Source organism: Buceros rhinoceros, unplaced genomic scaffold (assembly GCF_000710305.1).
Source record: "Buceros rhinoceros silvestris isolate BGI_N320 unplaced genomic scaffold, ASM71030v1 scaffold15101, whole genome shotgun sequence".
NCBI lineage: Eukaryota > Metazoa > Chordata > Aves > Bucerotiformes > Bucerotidae > Buceros > Buceros rhinoceros.
Window position 1 is genome coordinate 406 of NW_010394945.1, and position 18,669 is coordinate 19,074.

An 18,669-nucleotide genomic window follows, 5' to 3' on the forward strand; every position below is an offset into this window, starting at 1 on the left:
GAGCCATGTGCTGTTGCAGGTTGTGCGCCCCGGTACTGTCCCCGGGCCAGCGCCATTCCCTGTGGCCGCGGGGACACACCCACGCCAGTCTAAGGCTGGCAGCCCCACAGCTCCGAGGGCTGGGGCTTAGTTCGGGTCAGAGACGCAGTACAGCGAGCTGACCTCTGCCCTGGTGGCAGTGGCGGGGGCTGGGCCCTCCCTCTGCGGGGCACGGGCAGGTGCGGAGGGGAAACCCAGTGACTACCCAGAGGAGAGGGGTGAAAGGGAGGCAGGCACAAGCACCGGAGAGTTGGCAGAGGTGTAAGTTCATGTTTTCCAGAACATGAATGCACGATACCGCAATAGTTTTGTAGCCTGTTCTGCATCTGCAAGGAAATCAATCCAGGACTGAAGGATCAAAGCCTTTGCGTTGAGTGAAGCAAGCAGTACAACAGCAACACAGAACATTGATATCCTACCATACGTGTTCTTTCACAGTGCCATTTGAAGGCAAATGAAACATCTCCATCGCAAAATTAAGCCTGATGGAAGCATGCAGTTCCCACTGCCAGGTGTGCACACTCAGCTTGAGCAGCAAGGTGTGCAGGGTGGGGCTCTGGCATCCCTCCACGTAGATGTCACCGAGATGCATGAGGTGATCTCTCAGTAAAATTTTGCAGGTAAGAAGCTCCAAGTGCTTGCAGTAAAACAATCCATACTGACCAAACAGTGCTTCAGGAAGGCAGTTCTATTTCACTTGTGTGTTTCCTGTGCTGGGTGCAGGATGGGGGCTGTTGGAGACCACAGGCTATTTTCTCGAGAGACTACTTTGGAGAAGTAATGAATAATTATGGATAAAGAATTAAAAAGAAAAGACAAAGACAAGCACCCCCTACCTCCTCCAGGACAGGAAGATCTGACTGGCAAAGGTGACAGGAAGTTTAGATGCAGCAGAGCTTTACTTTCCAGTTTGTTCTAGTCTTTGCTTCTGAGGAAAAAAAACAGAGTAAAAAACCAGAACAAGCCCCAGACTGACAGGTGGTTATACAGTCATCCTAACTGTCATGAAATATTTGCGCTCATGGGGTGGAATTGCCAGGAGGGAAGAAAGCACCTAAAATTCTGGCTATTCTTCTCCAGTTTGTATACCAAATGCAGATTGCTCTGCTATTGCCTTAAGCAAAAATGGCAAAAGCAACAACAGTCCAGGACATAAGTCTCCAGCTAGGCTGCTCACTGATTTAAAAAAAAAAAAAAAGGGCAAAAGTGTCTCATTTCAACTGCAGCAGTGTGTTGGAGTTGCAACTGCAAAGTCGTGTGTGCACTCACAACTTCAGATCTTGGGTTGCCTGAGCCGAGTTTGGGCTTGGCTGCTTTCTGGTGTTGAACTACACGCAGCTCCAGAAGGATTTCTGCCAGTTCTAAAGGGCAAGTTGTCATTACAGGAGTTATACTGTGCTCTTCTGATGCCAGACAAATGCGGCTGACACTAGTTTGTCTGGAGTTGTCTTACTGTGTGACGCCCGTTACGTATGCAAGCACACAGCAGTTTCCGCCCTTATTTTGCACTGTCCTTTCCCTCTCCAGGATCTATGAAGCATCACTGGCTATTGCAAAGTCAGGTCCAGGGCGGGCCTAAGATAGACATCAGAGTGGGCAGGTACTATCATTGCTGTTCTGAGTCCAATAAACAACTTGGGGCAAGAGTGGTTTGTTACCTAGCAACCCTGTTCCCCTTAGTGTGCACCTACCTCTCCTCTATTCATCGCTGAGACTTATGTGCAGCTCATCCTTTGGATGCTTCAGTGGGACCATTGCTGTGCCACCAAACAGAGCTGTGGCCCTCACTGCTGTCTAGGTAAGTGTAAAAGAAAAAGTAGAGTCTGATCTGGCACCTTCCAAATTAGGGACAGGACATCCCCTGAAAATCCCAAAGAATATCACAAGATCAAAGGCTTTTTTTCAGATGGAAACAGGCAGTTCAGTACAGTACAGCCTATCTCTGTTAAATAATTATAGGCCACAGGAAAAAAAGACCAGAAACCCAAAACAAAACCCAGGCTTGATTAAGTAAATACTTAAGGCAATTTAGGAGCAAGGAAGGCAGCCTGATTATCTCAGCATGCTGCCTGACCAGCCCTGCTACACTGCCAAAACTGTTGGAGCTGGTGTGTTGCAGGATGTGTAGCATCACTACTGAGTGAGGGGAGGAAGCCACAGCGAAGAAATAGAAGTGGACACCATCACGATCCTAGTCACGTGCCCTGACACTCACAGCTTCTGTGCTGCCTCCCATCCCCTTCTCCAGAGCTAGGGTAGCGATACTGCTACACCTCCTCCCTCTGGCAGCAGGGTAGAGGGATTCAGATGGAGGTTTTTCCTCCTGTTCTCAGGCAAAGGGTCAGAGGAGCACTGCCCAGTGCTGAAATGGCTTGTACAGCACCAAACACTGTAAGGTCCTCTTCTTAGCTGATCCTCCAGCTGTAAATGCTAAAATATTTCTGTTATCAGGCTTGTCATAAACAGAGAATCATGACTTCACTGAAGATCACAAACCTATGCAAAGGGTAGACAATTTTATCTGAAATGGAACTGCAAAGATCTGAATTAGGTAGGAAAGCAGGGCTACCAGTAAAGCAGTCTTCTGAAAATGTTTTTTCCTCATCTAACCCTCAGCTTCATCTGTCCTCCAGTTTGCAAACAGGTTGCATGTTTTAGAGTAACACCTATGATACCACGTTACAGAAATAGCATCCACAGCTGCCTTGTTCAAGAATTTAACCGTTCCAAGAGGGTATTTCTGCAGAATGACAGACACAGTGGGTAATGTCTTACCTTAAACTGGGCACTTAGAATATACCACCTTCTCTGTACCACTGCTGCTCAGTGCTGCTCTATAGCAGTGTCTGGGAGATAGAAAGCCAGATGCATGTTTACAATTGTTAAAAAAGATTACCAGACCAGGGACAAATTTTACCAGTATTTGTACATGTAATACATTGAGCATGGTGAGCATTGTTATTTCAGTCAGTTTGGGCTCCTATCCAGTTCTTTTAAAAAAACCCCATAGCTAACGTGCAGCATGATGGGATAGTCTTTGGCAAGGGACATCCAGGCAGTTAATTTAACTGTCACACCGGTGTCATGTAATGGTACAGTTTTAGAGCCTGGCTCACCATGAGCAACTAGACACCATGCAGAAGAAAGGCCATTTCAGGACTTTGTGGAAGAACCACTGAGCCTGGAGGACTAACAAAGTCAACAACAGTTGAAACAAGGTTTGCAAAATGGCCTGAAGTCCTTTTTATTTTTCTTGACAGATCCAAAGGATCTGTTAACGGGAATATAATTTCTATAAAATGTTTTGGACTTAAAAGACACTTGTAAGTGACAGGTTTTTTCACAAAGGAACCAGAATGGGGAGAATTAGGATGAACTTCACCACTCATGAAGTTAAGAGGTTTAGACTGAACAGCACGGCAGTATGCTGCTCAGGAGATGCCAGTGTCAAAAGTGGGAAGGACAACTTTAACATAGATCTGTGAATGGGTGCAGTAGTTTGTTTATTAAGAGTAAATACCCCTTCCTTTCATCGGTATTCAGTGACTAAGCATGGACCTGTACCTCAGCTTTGTCTGTATTTATTTACCTGACACCTTTTGAAAGGGTGTTTTGCTGTTCATTGCCTTTATCAATTCAAGAGTTTAGGGAACAGAATAAAATTATCACATAATGGATATCAAAACCAAGGAAATACCTTCCTCCCTCATAAAATCAAGGTGTAGAACTTCTTGTTGCAGCAAACCATAGAAGTTACAAGTATAGGGTTGATTGCTAAAAGGGATGAGACAAAAATCAATGGAAACTAAATCCATCGGCAGCTATTGCAGATACAGCTCTGGAGGTAAACTAAAAAAAAGACCCCAAAATAAGAAACGGTGAGAAGACAGGAGTGTGTCAGCCATGGAAGGATCATGGTCTATATGCCCTCTTTCTCCAAGCATCTCCTGTTAGCACTGTTCATCATCCAGGAGGCGCATGAAGTGAGCGGAGCTTTACCAGGGAAGAACTAGCCAGTTACATGGGTAAGAATTGCGCTGCATACAGACCCAGAAGCAGCAACAGTCCCTACTGTTACACTGACTAATATTTGAGCGCTTAACTATGTCAACTTAAATGCTTTTGTGTTTTTTATGATATACATTTAAAATAGAATAAGAAAGGGGTCTGTGTAAACGCAGACTTATTTCTGAACTACAGTTAATATAGATTATGGTCCAAATTATGCTAGACTTAAAGGTACTCCTTCCTCCTACTCATACTTTCCTTGCACTTCTCTCTCAAAATGCAGCCTGTCAATCAATTGCAGACATTTCTTATAGTCTAGATTATTTCTTGGCTTCCTGCCTTCAAACATTTACATTGGACAAGTACCAAAAATCGTCCACACAGTACATAAGTTTATAGGTTTGAAGCACACCATTAGTGATGCTGTTTTTCCAACACCTCAGAAATCACTTTTACATCTTTTAGTCTATGTATGTATATTAGGATTTGCTTCCTAAAGTTTTGACTCATCCTTTTTGTATGCGAAATACTTCAAAATAATCCAACTAATAAAAAGCTGAATTCCATTGTAAACATAAGATGTTAAACAGAAACTCTGGTTCTGTTTCTGTTTCTTTGCCTGTCTCACCTTTATGTTCTTTTTTTCTCCTTTTGGTTGCTGTTTGCTCTAGTTCAGGACCCCAAGTCCAGCTGTTCTAAATCTAAACACTGCTCAGGACATACTGCCACAAACAGCCAAATGAGTTCCAGCGTACGCTGGTGAGCCATATCCTTCCTAGGTATTCCGCCAAGCACTTTGATACAAAAGCAGTCAGTTTGCTTTGGGCTGGAATCTACAGAATGGAGCAAGAACTCTCAAAACAGCCATAGATATTACTGCAGTTTGAGGAATACAATGTGTTCAGTCTGGTGAGCAGTATCGGCTCAATAGATGTGAAGGAGGTGGTCTTTCTAGAGTAGACACCCGCATCACACAAAGCATCAGCAAAACAAACATCTCCCGTATTGTTTTTTTCAAAATGCCTGATCCTGGTTTGGGATTGTTGAGCTGCTTCACACTTCTGATATCCAGCTGTCAGAAGATTAGCAGTGCCATTCAACTCCAGGCATACAGAGGGGTTTTTTGGTACTCCGAGAGTTCAGCCGCAGCACACACTATTACTAATCTTAGAAAGGTCAAGCACTTTTCTGATAAAAGATTTTGGTCATTTACCAACGTGTAAGTAAAAAAAAAAAAAAAGCAATTGTTATCTGTCTTCTAAACTCTTAGATTGTTTGGAAGTTTGCAAGAGAAATCTCTCACAAAAGTCCAGAAGGTGTGAGGGAAACTGATGGGAATTATCATTGACTACTGACAGCCTTGTCTACAAGACACTAGAATTGTGCTTTTGCTCAAAAGAGGCATTTCAGACTGTCAAACCACAATATAAAGGTCATGCAGTGCTATGGAATGAGGCCTTCTGGTGCACAGTGTCAACCTCAGGGGGTACCTAGATCCTCCACATGCATTTCAGCTGACCAACAGAGCTGTGTCAGTACCCTGCTACATGACCTGACAAGTCAGCTCTGTGGAAAGCGGGTAGGGGGATATTAAAACAGCACACACCAAGTGAGTGGGACCACCACATTCAGCCCCCAACTGCTAAGCAGTGTAGGAGAAACATGCTCCCGCCCTCTCCTTTCCATGCAAGTCAGAGCAAGTTTCCCAGAAAGGGACCAAACGATTTTTATTTTTTTTAAGCTAAATGCTTTTAATAGAAAACAAAATACAAAATAACTCTTTCCAGAAAGCAGAAATATTCAATCTCTCCAAATGACAAACTAGAACGTGCTTTTTTCTGCAGATCCTTGTTGTAAATGCTGATGATTTCTCTCACAACGTGTTCATGAAACTGATATTGCATCATTTTGAGAAAAATCCAACACTGTCAGAGCTGCCTCTGTGTATGCAAAATAATTTAGTAATACTATTTTTTCCCATGTCACTTTGTGTGTCTCTCTTTCCCCGTCCCCCTCTCCCTAGACTGCTAACTTCCATTTACGGAAATATTTCTGTGAGGTGCAGTGGTGGATTGACGTGCCCTGCTTCCATTAGGAGTCCAAAACTTACCCACTCCGGTACTATTGTGCCCTCCCTCCAGACAAGGCAAGTCATTTACTACCTTTTAAAGCCACTGCTCTATCCTCACTTTCCTCCCATCCTCAAAACACAGTGCACCCAGATTCGGAAAGATTCCTAATTAATGGAATATAAATACAAATATCACGCCTAGTACCAGGAACAAAACTCAAATGACAATGCAGAGATGGGCCCCAACTGAGGTCAGATTTCCATTCCCTTACTAAAAAGAAAGATGGTATTTTCTACTTAGCTAGGCCAAAATATTCCAGAAGTGCTCTAGGGAGCTGTAATATTTAGGACCACTATTTCTGTAGAAAATACATAATTTCTTTTAACAGAAGGGTCTTAAAATGCTGGTCCTCTGCAGGAAAACAAAAGCAAACCAAAAAACACTGGGCCAGTAGTTCTCCACACTCTGAAGCCTCAGTTAACAGTAGGTAAGACGTGCCCATCAATGAACGCGTGACATTTAAGTGCAAGTCAGCAGCTTATCTGGTTGGCAGTTCCACTTGACTGGTCCAGGCTTTCAGTTTCCCCGGGCTACTGGATTTACTCCCCTTTTTCCCATCCCTACAAGATTAGAATGCGTATGTATTTTGAGCACTCCTTTTTTCCTTATTCCGATGAACAGCACAAGCCTTTTTGTGGGCAAGACATTTTGAAGCATCTGCATCACTTTGAACATGCCTTCAAAGGGGGGCAGAAGAGAAGTGTTTCACAGTCAGTAATCTCAGCTCGCAATGGACTCTGGTATTCAATACATCCACCCACTTCCCTAAGAAAAAAAATAATAATTAATGTTCCTGATTTTCTTGTGCAATTCCAGTCACTAGAAGAAGATTACAGGCCATAAACTGTACGCTCAGTACATTATTCATTTGTCCGGTATACACACCAACCAGTTCACTGGAAGACCCATCTGCAGGGGCATTGCAGTAAGTGTTCCGAATGTCCCAGACCCGAACGGAATTGTCCATCGATGCTGAAGCAATTAAACTACTGTCAGGACTAAAAGTAAGGCTGGTTATGTTGTCCGTGTGCCCCCTCAGTTCTTTGTAAAGAGTTCCTGACGCCAGGTCCCACAGCTTTAGCCGCTGGTCTTCACCTGCTGATGCTAGGTACTTACCATTGGGAGAAAACGCAAGCGCTAGCACGGGGCCACGGTGCCCAGTGAAAAGGCGCACCGAATTGCCTTGCTGAGTGCTCCACAAGCGCACGGTTTTGTCTGTGGAGCCTGTTGCCAAGTAGTTGGAATTGGGGTGGAACTTGACACAGTCTACATCCGCCAAATGGCCCGCATATATTCGCAGTGGGTACGTCCGATCAAATGACCAGAGCCTTGCAGTGCGATCATGGGAACCGCTGGCAAAGTACAGGCTGCAGGGGCTAATATCTAAATCCCAGACAGGATAGGCATGTCCTTGGTACAACACAGTGTTGGTAAAACTTCCGAGGTCCCAGTATCTGATGGACATGTCCTCAGAACAAGACAGGAGTCCTGAACTGTCTGAAAGGAACCTTGTGCTATACACAGGTCCACAGTGTCCTCTCAGGATCTTCATTTCTGTGCCTGCGCTGTCATCCTCTTCCTCCTGGTCGGGAAGGAGAAAAAGAAACACGAAAGAAAAGCATGTTTATCTGTTCAGCAAATACAGGAACCACCATGAGGAAAACAGGTGGGTCAATACAGAATATTCTGTTAATACAGAAGTTATTTTAGACGTTGGCATATTTTGTGCCACAAACATTGCTAGTGCATTTGCTATATCTAAGTTAATGCTTAAAGAGATGGTGAGACAAGACTTTATATAAAGGTTTTATCTTCATTTTGGGTAGCCTCATGGTCACTTCAGAAGGCACCTTAACCTGGGATTGTATATGAATAGGGAAAACCCATATGCTTACTCCCTATCCAGACTCTACTAAACTTTTGGCTAAGATGTTGAAACAGATCTTGGCATCTGCTCTTTTGGTGTGGTCATTATTGGAAGGGAATCTCACAGCACAGAAAGAGAAACACAGGATTTCTAAACAAAAGGAAGGACAAAGCATATTTGGCAAGCTGTCTGCTGGACATTGCTTCTTAGCAAGTGAACAGAAACCCAGTAAGGCTGAAAGGTCTATTTCTCTGTGCAAGCTCCATCAGGATGCTTTCATATACTAACCCTTCAAGAACAGCAACTGTATGCATTTTACTTAGATCAAAGGATCCATTTTGGGGTAGGAGAAGATGAATAATCACTAAAAGGATGGCACTGGAAACCTTTTTATCCTGTACTCCTCCAATTCAAGTACTAGGGCAGATAGTCAACAAGTAAAGGTTTTGACACTTGAAGACCATTCAGTAAGCTGTGCTAAAGGAAACTCCCAATGGAGGGTAAGAGTGAAAGAGCGCTTGACACTCAAAGGCTACAGACTGCACAAGTTTCAGTGAATCTCAACTCAAGCGAGTGTCCTTGCCTGACAAGCTGGCATCTCACTGATGGAGTGCAAGATAACCATGGCTTGAGGTGCACCTGTGTAGCTCGAGACCACCCTTCCTCAGGGCTGCCAGGCACACACTCTTCCTCAGTACTGAATCAGTAACACTCATCCACAGGCAATCTCTGCACATCAAATTCAGCACAAAGCCCTTTTGTTTGTGAACAGTCCCTTTAACTTTTATCACAGCAAACTGTCCCATTTCCTGCAGAAGGAGCCCTTCCTGCCCTGGGAGGAAACCCAATTCCCCAGGGCTGCCCGACTGCTGACAACCAGCAGATGACAGTGATTAGTCTGTGTGTGTGAGTGGCTCTCTTGCCTGACACAAGCTCCCATCCCTTTGACCTCAGGACCCACATACAGTTTTCCTTCAGCCTTAGCAATACTCCTGGAAACCCTTCTCCTCCAGCGGTTTCAAATCTCATATCAGAGGTGAGCAAACTGACTTAGCTAGCTTGCTGCCTTTCTCCATCTCTGTGTTTAGTAATAGGCAGCAAGCCACGTTTAGCAATGCTAATTCTCTCTGGAGTAGTCAGTGCCTGTGGGAGCTCTATGATATGGCTGGGAGCCAATTTCATCTCTGCTATAGAGGTGAGGCAGAGAGAAATTGCAGGCTCTAGCATGCAAAGCCCCATTCTTATTCAAATTGCTTTTTCTACCTCAGATGGAGCATTGGTTGCTGGAATCCAGAGCATCTTTAGGCTATGTTACCACATTAAAGGAGAGAGGCTGATACCTGAAGCATTTTATGCTATTTAATTATGACCATAAGATTCCTGAGAAGTTACCAGTGGAAGGCCATTCTAGTTACCTACATTGTACTATGGTTTCTGTAAATTCTGCAAGTCCAGATACTTAGTTTTATGCGTCCAGATTCATACAGGGCTACTTGGACTATCTACAAGCACATACAGTTTCCCTCTTACAAGCACCTCCTTTTCTTTTATTGTATTAATGTAGCAGCTTGTTTGACAGTGACTTCTGCAGCATGCAAAACCACACTCCTATATGATCACAGGTAGCAAATCTCATCTTTGACTTCTGTTTGATACCCACTAAGTGTAACAATTGCACTCTGCTGTTACAGCTTACTGCAAGAGTGTACCTACAATACCTCTGAGTAAGTAAATTTTTCTGCTTCCTCCATATCCAAGTTAGTCTGCTGATCAGATTAACAAAGCAGCTGGAAGTGCAGCTACTAAATTCCCACCTTGCAGAATCAAGCTTCATTTCTTTGTCAGATCAGTACACTCTTGCATCCTACAGCTACTACCATGTAGATGAGCATTTGCAGCTCCTATAGAAAGGCTGCGACCTGTGTTATAAATCAGCAGGGAGACAGGGAATCATAAGTTTTTCAGGATTCCAATTTCACACACCGAATGTGTTTCCTGGCTATAACATACTACTGGGCACCCAGATATCCCCTGGCTCCCTCTGAAGTGGTTGCTGCTGTAGGTTAGCATGAACGATTTGTATTTCCTTGGAATGGACATGAAATGGTTATAAAAACCTATTTTAATCAAAAACTGACACACACTAAAAGCTACCTTTCATTATTTGTACTATCTATTTTGAAAAGAAGAACTATCAAAACAGATTTTAAGTCATAGCATAGGCCTGGAAACCCTACCAACACTACTAAAAGCAGCTAAAAAAAAATTACTCTTCAACAGTGAACAGGAAAACTTCCTGAGCAAGTACAAAATCCCCCAAAACTGAACAAAAATGTTAGCATGTTTTGTTACACAGGACAGCTTCCAAGTGATACACCTGTGGACAGACTACCCAGCTCCTCAGCTATCACTTAAATCAGTAATGCATTTTGCATGACAGTCATTTGGACACAGGAAAATTTACTGCTGATGCATAACCTTGTGAGCAGCAAACACTACCTAGGTGACAAAAATCAGCTTCACCTTCCACCCAGCATAAGCCTCAAGGGAATGAGTGAACCTCAAAAAGCAACAATGATAACCTCAAAAAACCAAAACAAATCTCACCATACTCCTTTTTTTTTTTCTAACTAGGAACAGGTTTCCCTGGGTGTCATCGTCTCTCATTCTGCAGTGCTCTTAAGATGCCAGAAGGGAAGATCTCTTACCTGCCTACAGTAAAGATCTCCTAGCAGGGAAAGATGAGGGAGTAGTTACCACGCGTCTCTTTGAAGGACATTTCTTACTGTTTCTTCCAGAATTCCCTCCTGTCTGCCATCCATCAAGGTGTCAGTATCATCCCTGCTCATTACCACTTGAAGGACCACTGCCACTTAAAGCAGAATCTTAGAGGAAGAACTCAACGGGCTCTACTAGTAAGTCTTCACAGAATTTAAGGGCTGCCACTCCTGTGGCTTGGGACATAGATATTATTTTCTGTTGTTGATTTATGTAGTAGTGGGAATGAGCATGGCAAAATTACAAAGAGACAAACAATATGTCCATCTGCACAGCTACAAAACTGTGTTTTTATACTGGACCTTAAGTAAAAGAGACTATAAAATGGCATTTGTGAGATGCTACTGTAAAGAAAATATCATTACTTTATCACCAAATAGTAAGCCTCTCCTATTTCCAAAAAGCAAGACAACACTGGTGATGTGCACTGGGGCACCATATTGAGCAAAATCCACTAAAACTACACCTAGTAGGTCATTTTAACCTTAGTGATACAAAGGCTTTACATCAGCTAGGAAAAAATGTCATTCTCTAACATGTCTGTCAAGTCTCAACCTCATTTTTTAATGTATATATATATATATATATACGTAAAAAGAGTTAACCCAATAGTGTAGTTCTAGTGCCACCCTGAACAAGATCCACTGAAACTAGCACACTTTAACTTCTGTATCTCCATAAACAGAAGAACCTATTTGCTTGCAGCAAATCAGAAACCAAGCTGAAGATTAATTATTTCAGACACGACTTCAGTACAGTATCCAAAGCTAATTACACAATACAGAAATCAACCAAACCAAACAAGATTTAGAAACCTTACAAAACCCAGACAAGTTTAACATCTTCACCAAACTATTCTATAGAACTCACTGAAATAACGTCAAAATGCACTCAGAATTTTTGTTCTTTGTCAAAGTTTTCATCAGATTTACTGCTGTGAGTTGTTGCTGATCAGACAGTGTGAAACACAGCCCCTGTTCACACCGAGCTGCATCACTGATGACTGCGGTACAGTCAGGGTGGTCTTGTTTGGTCTATCTTAGTATCTGTGGCTTCCACTCCTGTGGCACCCAAACGAGTGTTGGTCTGTTCCCACCTGTGACCCCATGGGTGCCTGTATATTTTCACTTAGGGTTCCCGGATACCCGAATTTACTTCTTTTGTGTCAATAATAGGCTTTCATTTGCATTTAGGACACATAACCAGCAGTGCATTCAGGCTGGTATCCTCCCTTAACTCTCAACTCCTGATCAGGTCACTATTTGTTTTGTCAGTGGTGGAAGTTACTCAGGGCAATGCTAACTTTGATCTGTGCTGGTCTTTGACCAATTTTTGGTTTTAGACTTGTGCACAAATACTGCTGGATACATAAAATATGAAATAGCCAACAAGAGCTATTTGTACTTAAGCTTTCATGGCTGTTTCATAAGACACATACAATATGTGCCAAAAAAAAAAGCTAATAAGCACTCCTGATAACCTGGCAATATCTCACTTTTCTAGAGTCTGGAGCCAAACCAGGTGACCTGATTTACCAGAGAAATTCTTCTCTGTTGCAGGTTATTGACATCTGTTTTCTATGACAGGCGATACACAGTCACATGTCCTATGAACTCTTGCAGTTTACAATGAAAAAATGTCCATAGCTCTGTCTCGGGCTAGTCTGACCCACTTACCTGCTCAATCTGCAGAAAGGGTTAACCTGGGAAGCAGTGAACGTGATGCTGTGCTATCTCACCTGGCTGCCTGCCTCTAGTTCCCAGGCTGACTGACAAAGCAATCCCTAACCCTAGATCTCTGCATACAGCAAGCTTTCTGCACCCTTCCAAAATAAACAGAACTCTGCTACTAGGTATTTTTAATGAGAGAAAAAAAAAAAGCGGGGAAAAAAAATGATGTTTCTTTTGCTAAACTCTCAACAGGAGAACAAATGAGGCTTTTTTTTTTTCCTTCCAAGAGGGGAGTGATTAAACAAAGAGTCACAAATCCTGATCTCTAACCAGACAGAAGATGCTACAGAGGTGAGGAAGGGCGTGACTAGAAGGCAAAAAAACCTCAGTAAACTAGAAGATGCTATCTAGCCTGGCATGTGAAGGCACACACATCCCTGTCCTTGTCTCCAGCACTCCACAGCGGAAAGCCTCTGAAGTTTCTACACTGCAGATTCCTTAACAGAAACATTTTGCACAATTTTGACATGCTGACTCTTCACCTCTGGTTAAGACGATTCCTGAAATACAGTTTTCCACTCAGGCATCCCTTCCTTCTTTCTGAGGCCTCAAGTCAGCCTCCTTTGGCTCTTTCCTTACTCTGTCTTGTTTTCCTCTTCCTGCACCTCTCCCTTTCTCTCTCTCCACCCTTCTGACTGGTTGTTCTTAGCCGCTTTCCTTATGGTTTTCATTCACCACCGTGTGTTTTTTTTCACTGCCCGCATCTCCTTGTTTCATCTTCCTATCCATAAGGCAACTCCATGCTTCTTAGGGAAGGGAGCCTTCTCCAGTCACCTGTTCTTACTACCCTGCCTGTATATTATCATCTGTTCAAGGACAGCTGGGGGAGGGAGATTGGCACCTTGGACTAACAAACCATGCCCCAGCACAAACTCATTGCACCTCAGTGCAGCATTTACAACCACTCGAGAAAGAACAAGGACAGAAATAGGCTATAAAATTTGCGCATCAAGGTTGTGGAACAGCCTCGCAGTTCCCCAGGACATTACTAGATACTCCACAACGCATGCTAAAGACATCTAGGCAGAAAGGGTAGAAGGTAGGGGAAAGAAAGGTATCCAGACCTCCTCATCCAGGATGTCACAAGCCAGATGGATGCGAGACACATCAACAAGGTGGGGCTCAGATTTTAACTTCCTGGAACGCAGGCTCCACAGCTTCACGCACGAATTATCAAACCCAGCAGCGAGCAGCTTGCTATTTGGTGAAATCTCTGCAGTGTTCAGCAACTGCTCTGTGTTATAGAAGGCATAGAAACAGATGGTTGTTAAAGAAGGGGGTCCATCCTTGACACGTTTAATGCTGTCCTGCAGTAATTCCAGCGCTGCCTCATTTTGCAGAATGGAAGCCGGCACATCACTGGGTTCCAGGCCGTTGCTTTCGTTGCGTGAGGAGCTTCCACCAGCATACAACTGGTAGTCAGTCCTCTTGGCGGGCTGCACATCCAGGTGAATGTGCAAGGTCAGGACTTTGCACAGGGCGTTGTTGTTGTCACTTTGGAGGTAGCGAAGAAGGTAGTTGTAGCTGTCCTCTTGAAGGCGGATGACATACTTGTTGTCCAGAAAAGCACGGAGCTTCAAATTGGACAGGATATCCTGAATAGTCATGGTAGTCTGCAACTGCTCAATGATATCCTTCTGGCTGGCATTCTGCAAGAACATGCCATGGAAGCGGCTGTAAAAACTGTCCACTGTGCTTTTTAGGCCATTCTGGACCATGTTCAGATGGAGGTAGACGAAGAGGGGATACAGAAGAGGCATCACTTCATGGCTGTGCTGAGAATCTGAATCTATATAAAAAACAGCAACAAACTGAGTGATTTCTCAATCCGCTTTCTACTGGGAATAAAACAGAGCAAGGGCAATTACTGCAAAAAGCCATGACAGTGGCATCAGAGAGCAAGCAAGAGGAGACTTTTGTTGGCACAGCTAAGTGAACCTCTTAAAGGGGTTACTCAGTACCTGTATTACAGATCTGAATAAAGATTCTCAAGTCAGTGAGGTACCTTGTCAGAACAAAATGCAGAGATTTCAAAATCCTTTTCAGGTGTGGGCCAGATATTAAAATGCCACCTCAAAAAACATGACAGGTGAATTTTCCCCTGTTTATTTTAGAAGAAAAATTATGCCCTGCTTATTGCAATAAATGGACTTTTAAATTTATTCATTATATTTAAAATAGTATTTAATGCATTTAAGTCAAAATTATTTACCTAGCTTCTGTGGGCTTGAACTTTGGCGGCTTTTTTCTTCTTGGTTTCAATAAAACCTACACGTGGACCTTTGGATTGAACCGATTTGTCTTCAGGGGAAAGAAAGCTACAGTTTCCAAAATGTACTGTAATATGCTGTGCTCGTTTTATTTCTGTGCCTGTTCATACGCATGCTTTCTCTCTCTCTCTGTCTCTCTCTCTCTCTCTTCCCTTCTCTCTGCCAAGACAAATCCCAGCAGTAATTCCTAGTACACAATGTAACAAACTCCCGATTAGGCTGTGCTGTACCTTTCAGAGACAAATCTGTGCAACAGCTCCACCCCTCCTTCACCAGCCTCTCGGGACTGTTTCCCTCCCACGGCTGCAGGAAGCGGTAAGGAACTGAGCCCTGCCTCAGAACGCCATGGCAACACACAGGGCCATAGCAAGAGTTACCAGAGGACCAAATGGTCTAAATTACTGGAACAAAACAGGAGTTTGCTGGTCCTTAAACAGCACTGCTGGTCTTCAAAGAGCATTGCTTCTTTTCAACTTGTTCTTCCCTCCTGCCACTCACCAATGCATGTTCTTTTTTTCCCGCATTCCATTAGGTTATTTTCCTCTCCTGTTGAACACTCTTCCAGACTTTCCCTGGTTCATACTGCGCCTCTCTCCCAAGAGTAACTACAGTGCGTAGTGCACAGTGTACACACATGAATTTGCATACTTGGGCATCATCCTCCTTTCTGTCCCACTGAAACTGGTCCACAGCCAGTGAAACCAGTGTTCTGTATGTAGTAAAAGCTCTAAGCAGGTGCTCTAGTCTAGAAATGCAACAAGGGGAAAAGACCGCACTCTTCAGTGGGGGGAAAAAAGCGGAGAGATGGGAAGCTGGCAGAAACAGGAACCAAGAAAATGTTTCCTGGGAATATATGAAGAGAGGTTATGGCAGCTGGGTCTGTCTAGCCTGGAGAATAATACGGGGGTATCCAACTGCTGCCTTCAGTACTCAGTAGGACATCATGGAGGGAAAGGAGCCAGCCTCTTCTCAGAGGTGCTCATTAAAAGGACAGCAGGCAAGCCACTGCAAATGAAATTATCACCAAATTGCTCAGCCCTGCAGCCAGGACCCAGAGGTACAGAGCAATCTCCACACTTCTTGATTTTCAAAATCTGGCTGGACAAGGTCCTGAGCAACCTGATCAAACTCTGATCTTGCCCTGCTTTGAGAGGCTTGTCAAACTAGAGAGCTCTTGAGTAATTCCTAAATTATTCAGTGGTCCTAATCCGCTGCCCACTCCTCAGTGCTCCTGGGGACAGGCATCACAGAAATGGGCTGTGTCCTGCTGTGCCTTGTGGCTGGCTGCCAAGTTACTCCTTTACAGAAACAGAAGCAGTTCACGTGTGTAAGAAATCAAAACTGAGCAAGAGGGACAAAAAAGATGAAAACGGTCGACCTGAACACCAAACCCATGCCTAGCACTTCCCCAAGTGGTATTTAAGCCACTGAACAGAAAATCTATTAAACCACAAGGCTTTACCTCCAATACTAAAGTACAATGGTGTTGCAGAGACTTCTCAATTTGCTTCCTCTGCCTTCCCTGTCCCTTCAACAAGCATCAAGAATATTAATACTCGTGTTATGCACACTAGGATCAAATCCCTACACTGGACGAATGTAGATGTGCCCAAAGGCTGGAGGAGTGGCAACCTCACTTCTCTAAAAATCCTATCTGCTTTCTTTCCACATTCGGGACTCGTAGAAGAAATTAAGGGCAAACACTCACCTATCTACAAAAGCCAAAGGTACTCAGCACTCAAACAAGAAAACAAACAAAATTTTCTAATTGTAGTAACTGAAATCTCAAAATTAGAAACCCAAAGATTGTTAAAGATGTGATTTTAATTTTTATTGTCCTTTACTCACTGGAATTACAAAAAAAATGAGCTACTTTCTTCTTCCTTGCTTCCTGATAGTTACCTGTGAGAAAATTGCGTAATCGTCCAAACTGTACTTCATATTGCTGTGGCTCCGCCAGGCAGGGAGCTGCAGACACAACATTGGCGCAACCAGATTCAGATTGGACTGTGAAATAAAATACAAAAATTAAACAGGGAATTAGGAAGCTTTACATGTGTGTCTGGAAACAAAGCTTCTCATAAAATCCAGGGTAATGCAGCCACCAAGATGACATTTCACCTTTCAAACCATCCAGGGGTGACACAGTATGAAGCATCTAAACACGACATTAAGCAGCTAGAGAGATCATGAATGAGAAAGCATACCGCAAACATTAAAAAACTCCTAAAAATCTCAGCAATTCACCTGCTCCCCCTAGAATACATTTTTCAGTTTTCAAATAAAACCTTAAGTTCCCAAGAAATTCAGAGTAACACCATCGCAAGTTTCACAAGATATGCCGTGGTTTTACTACTTTGCACACTGATACGATGAGGAAAGCAATATACAACTTTCTTGAAAACAAAGTTTCTTTTTCAGCATGACCCACCAACTCATTTACATGGGGTCTGCAGTGACATTACCTCAGAGTCTCAGATTCCTTATCTCAGTCATTATCGTTTACAACAAATAATAATCATTATCCTTTACTAGTATCCTGGATATGGTGGTGCAAACACACTAAAAAGTAAGAGTTTGTTTAGGGATTCAATCAAAATGTATCCTCCTCCCTGAGGATTTTAGGTTGAAGGGCAGCTGGTATCTGACAACAAACCCCATTGTTATGGTCTCCTGAGATGGTGTTAAACCGATTTTCAAACCAAGTATCAATTCTGGTAAAAGCAGTTCTGAACTACACAGAAAGGTAATTGGCTGCTGCTTCTGTGGCACCAAGCCTTCGCTCTTCTGCCAAACCTCTCAGAACCTGACAGGGGACTTCGTGCAAGTTTACAGTAACCCACCAACATACCCTAAGCATATATAAATACAGTGATTAGAAACACAAGTTACAAAATTATAGCTAATATGTTTATTCATCTGCTCTTCAAAGAAGAGCACAGAAGGGCAAGGAGTTTCACTGTTTTCTAATTTTTTCAGTTAATAACAATTCCCCCTCCACAAAACCTATTTTCATCACTCTCAACTCTAATTTCTTTCAGTTTCCCATGCCCCCACCAATTTCCATCCTTTCTCATTGCCTTTCTACTACTGATTGATCAGTTTTTTGTTCCAGCATTTGGCTCACTCACAGGGGTACAACTCTGGCGGCCCTAGAAGTCTATAAACAACATCATCAAACGTTCATGTACTACAGAGAGATAGGCCAGTCTCCAACTCATCTCAATGCTTCTAATTAGAAAGACATCAGCTCATGGTATACTGGAGGCCTGTCGCTGTTCTCCCCTCTTTCTCTCTCTGGTAAGACAGAGGTCTCTCTTCCTGGAGCATATGGAAATACAGGAGGTATGTTTATCAACTCTCCAGGGCAAGCTGAATTTGGAAACAGAGAGCTGGGCTGTGCTCATCATCCCCTCACAGGAAAAAACAAATACAGATTCCAGCACCAACACTCTATCTTCTTTCAAATCAGTTTAGAAATAAACAAATACAAACTGCTGAAAGGTACAGATACACTGCGCTTTCTACAGCCTGGCTGCTTCAGAAACTCAAAGCTGGTAAGAGCTCCAGGCTCACATACTGGCATTACTTAACGGCTAAAGTAAAAAACCCTGCTATTCAGAATTTAAATTAAATATAATCAATATGCGGCATAAGAAGTAAACTGCACACACACACACGTAGTAACTCAAAAATGCTCAGTGACAGTTTTCAATGTCGTATCCATATCACTCATTGTAAAAGCAAAGAAAAACAGAAATATGAGGGCCTGTCTTTTATGTGTGTCAGAGGGTTACATACAAGGGTCAACTCTTCACAACATTCTGGTGTTCTCATTTCAGCAG

The 18,669-nt window shown here is 43.2% G+C and overlaps 1 protein-coding gene across 2 annotated transcripts in view; it reads right to left on the bottom strand.

The window, feature by feature from the left end:
- Positions 1-6,728: 6,728 nt before the first annotated feature.
- TAF5L (TAF5-like RNA polymerase II, p300/CBP-associated factor (PCAF)-associated factor, 65kDa) overlaps positions 6,729-18,669 on the bottom strand; it is a 15,158-nt gene continuing 3,217 nt past the window's right edge. Inside the window, exons 2-4 of one of the 2 annotated variants that reach the window (XM_010145389.1) lie at positions 16,727-16,831; positions 13,619-14,343; positions 6,729-7,761 (exon numbers count right to left, since the gene is read on the bottom strand). In XM_010145389.1, the coding sequence (XP_010143691.1) occupies positions 6,964-7,761; positions 13,619-14,343; positions 16,727-16,831 (1,628 nt within the window). In that variant the 3' untranslated portion in view covers positions 6,729-6,963. The remainder of the gene's footprint in view (positions 7,762-13,618; positions 14,344-16,726; positions 16,832-18,669) is intronic. The other variant, XM_010145388.1, reaches the window with a different exon arrangement.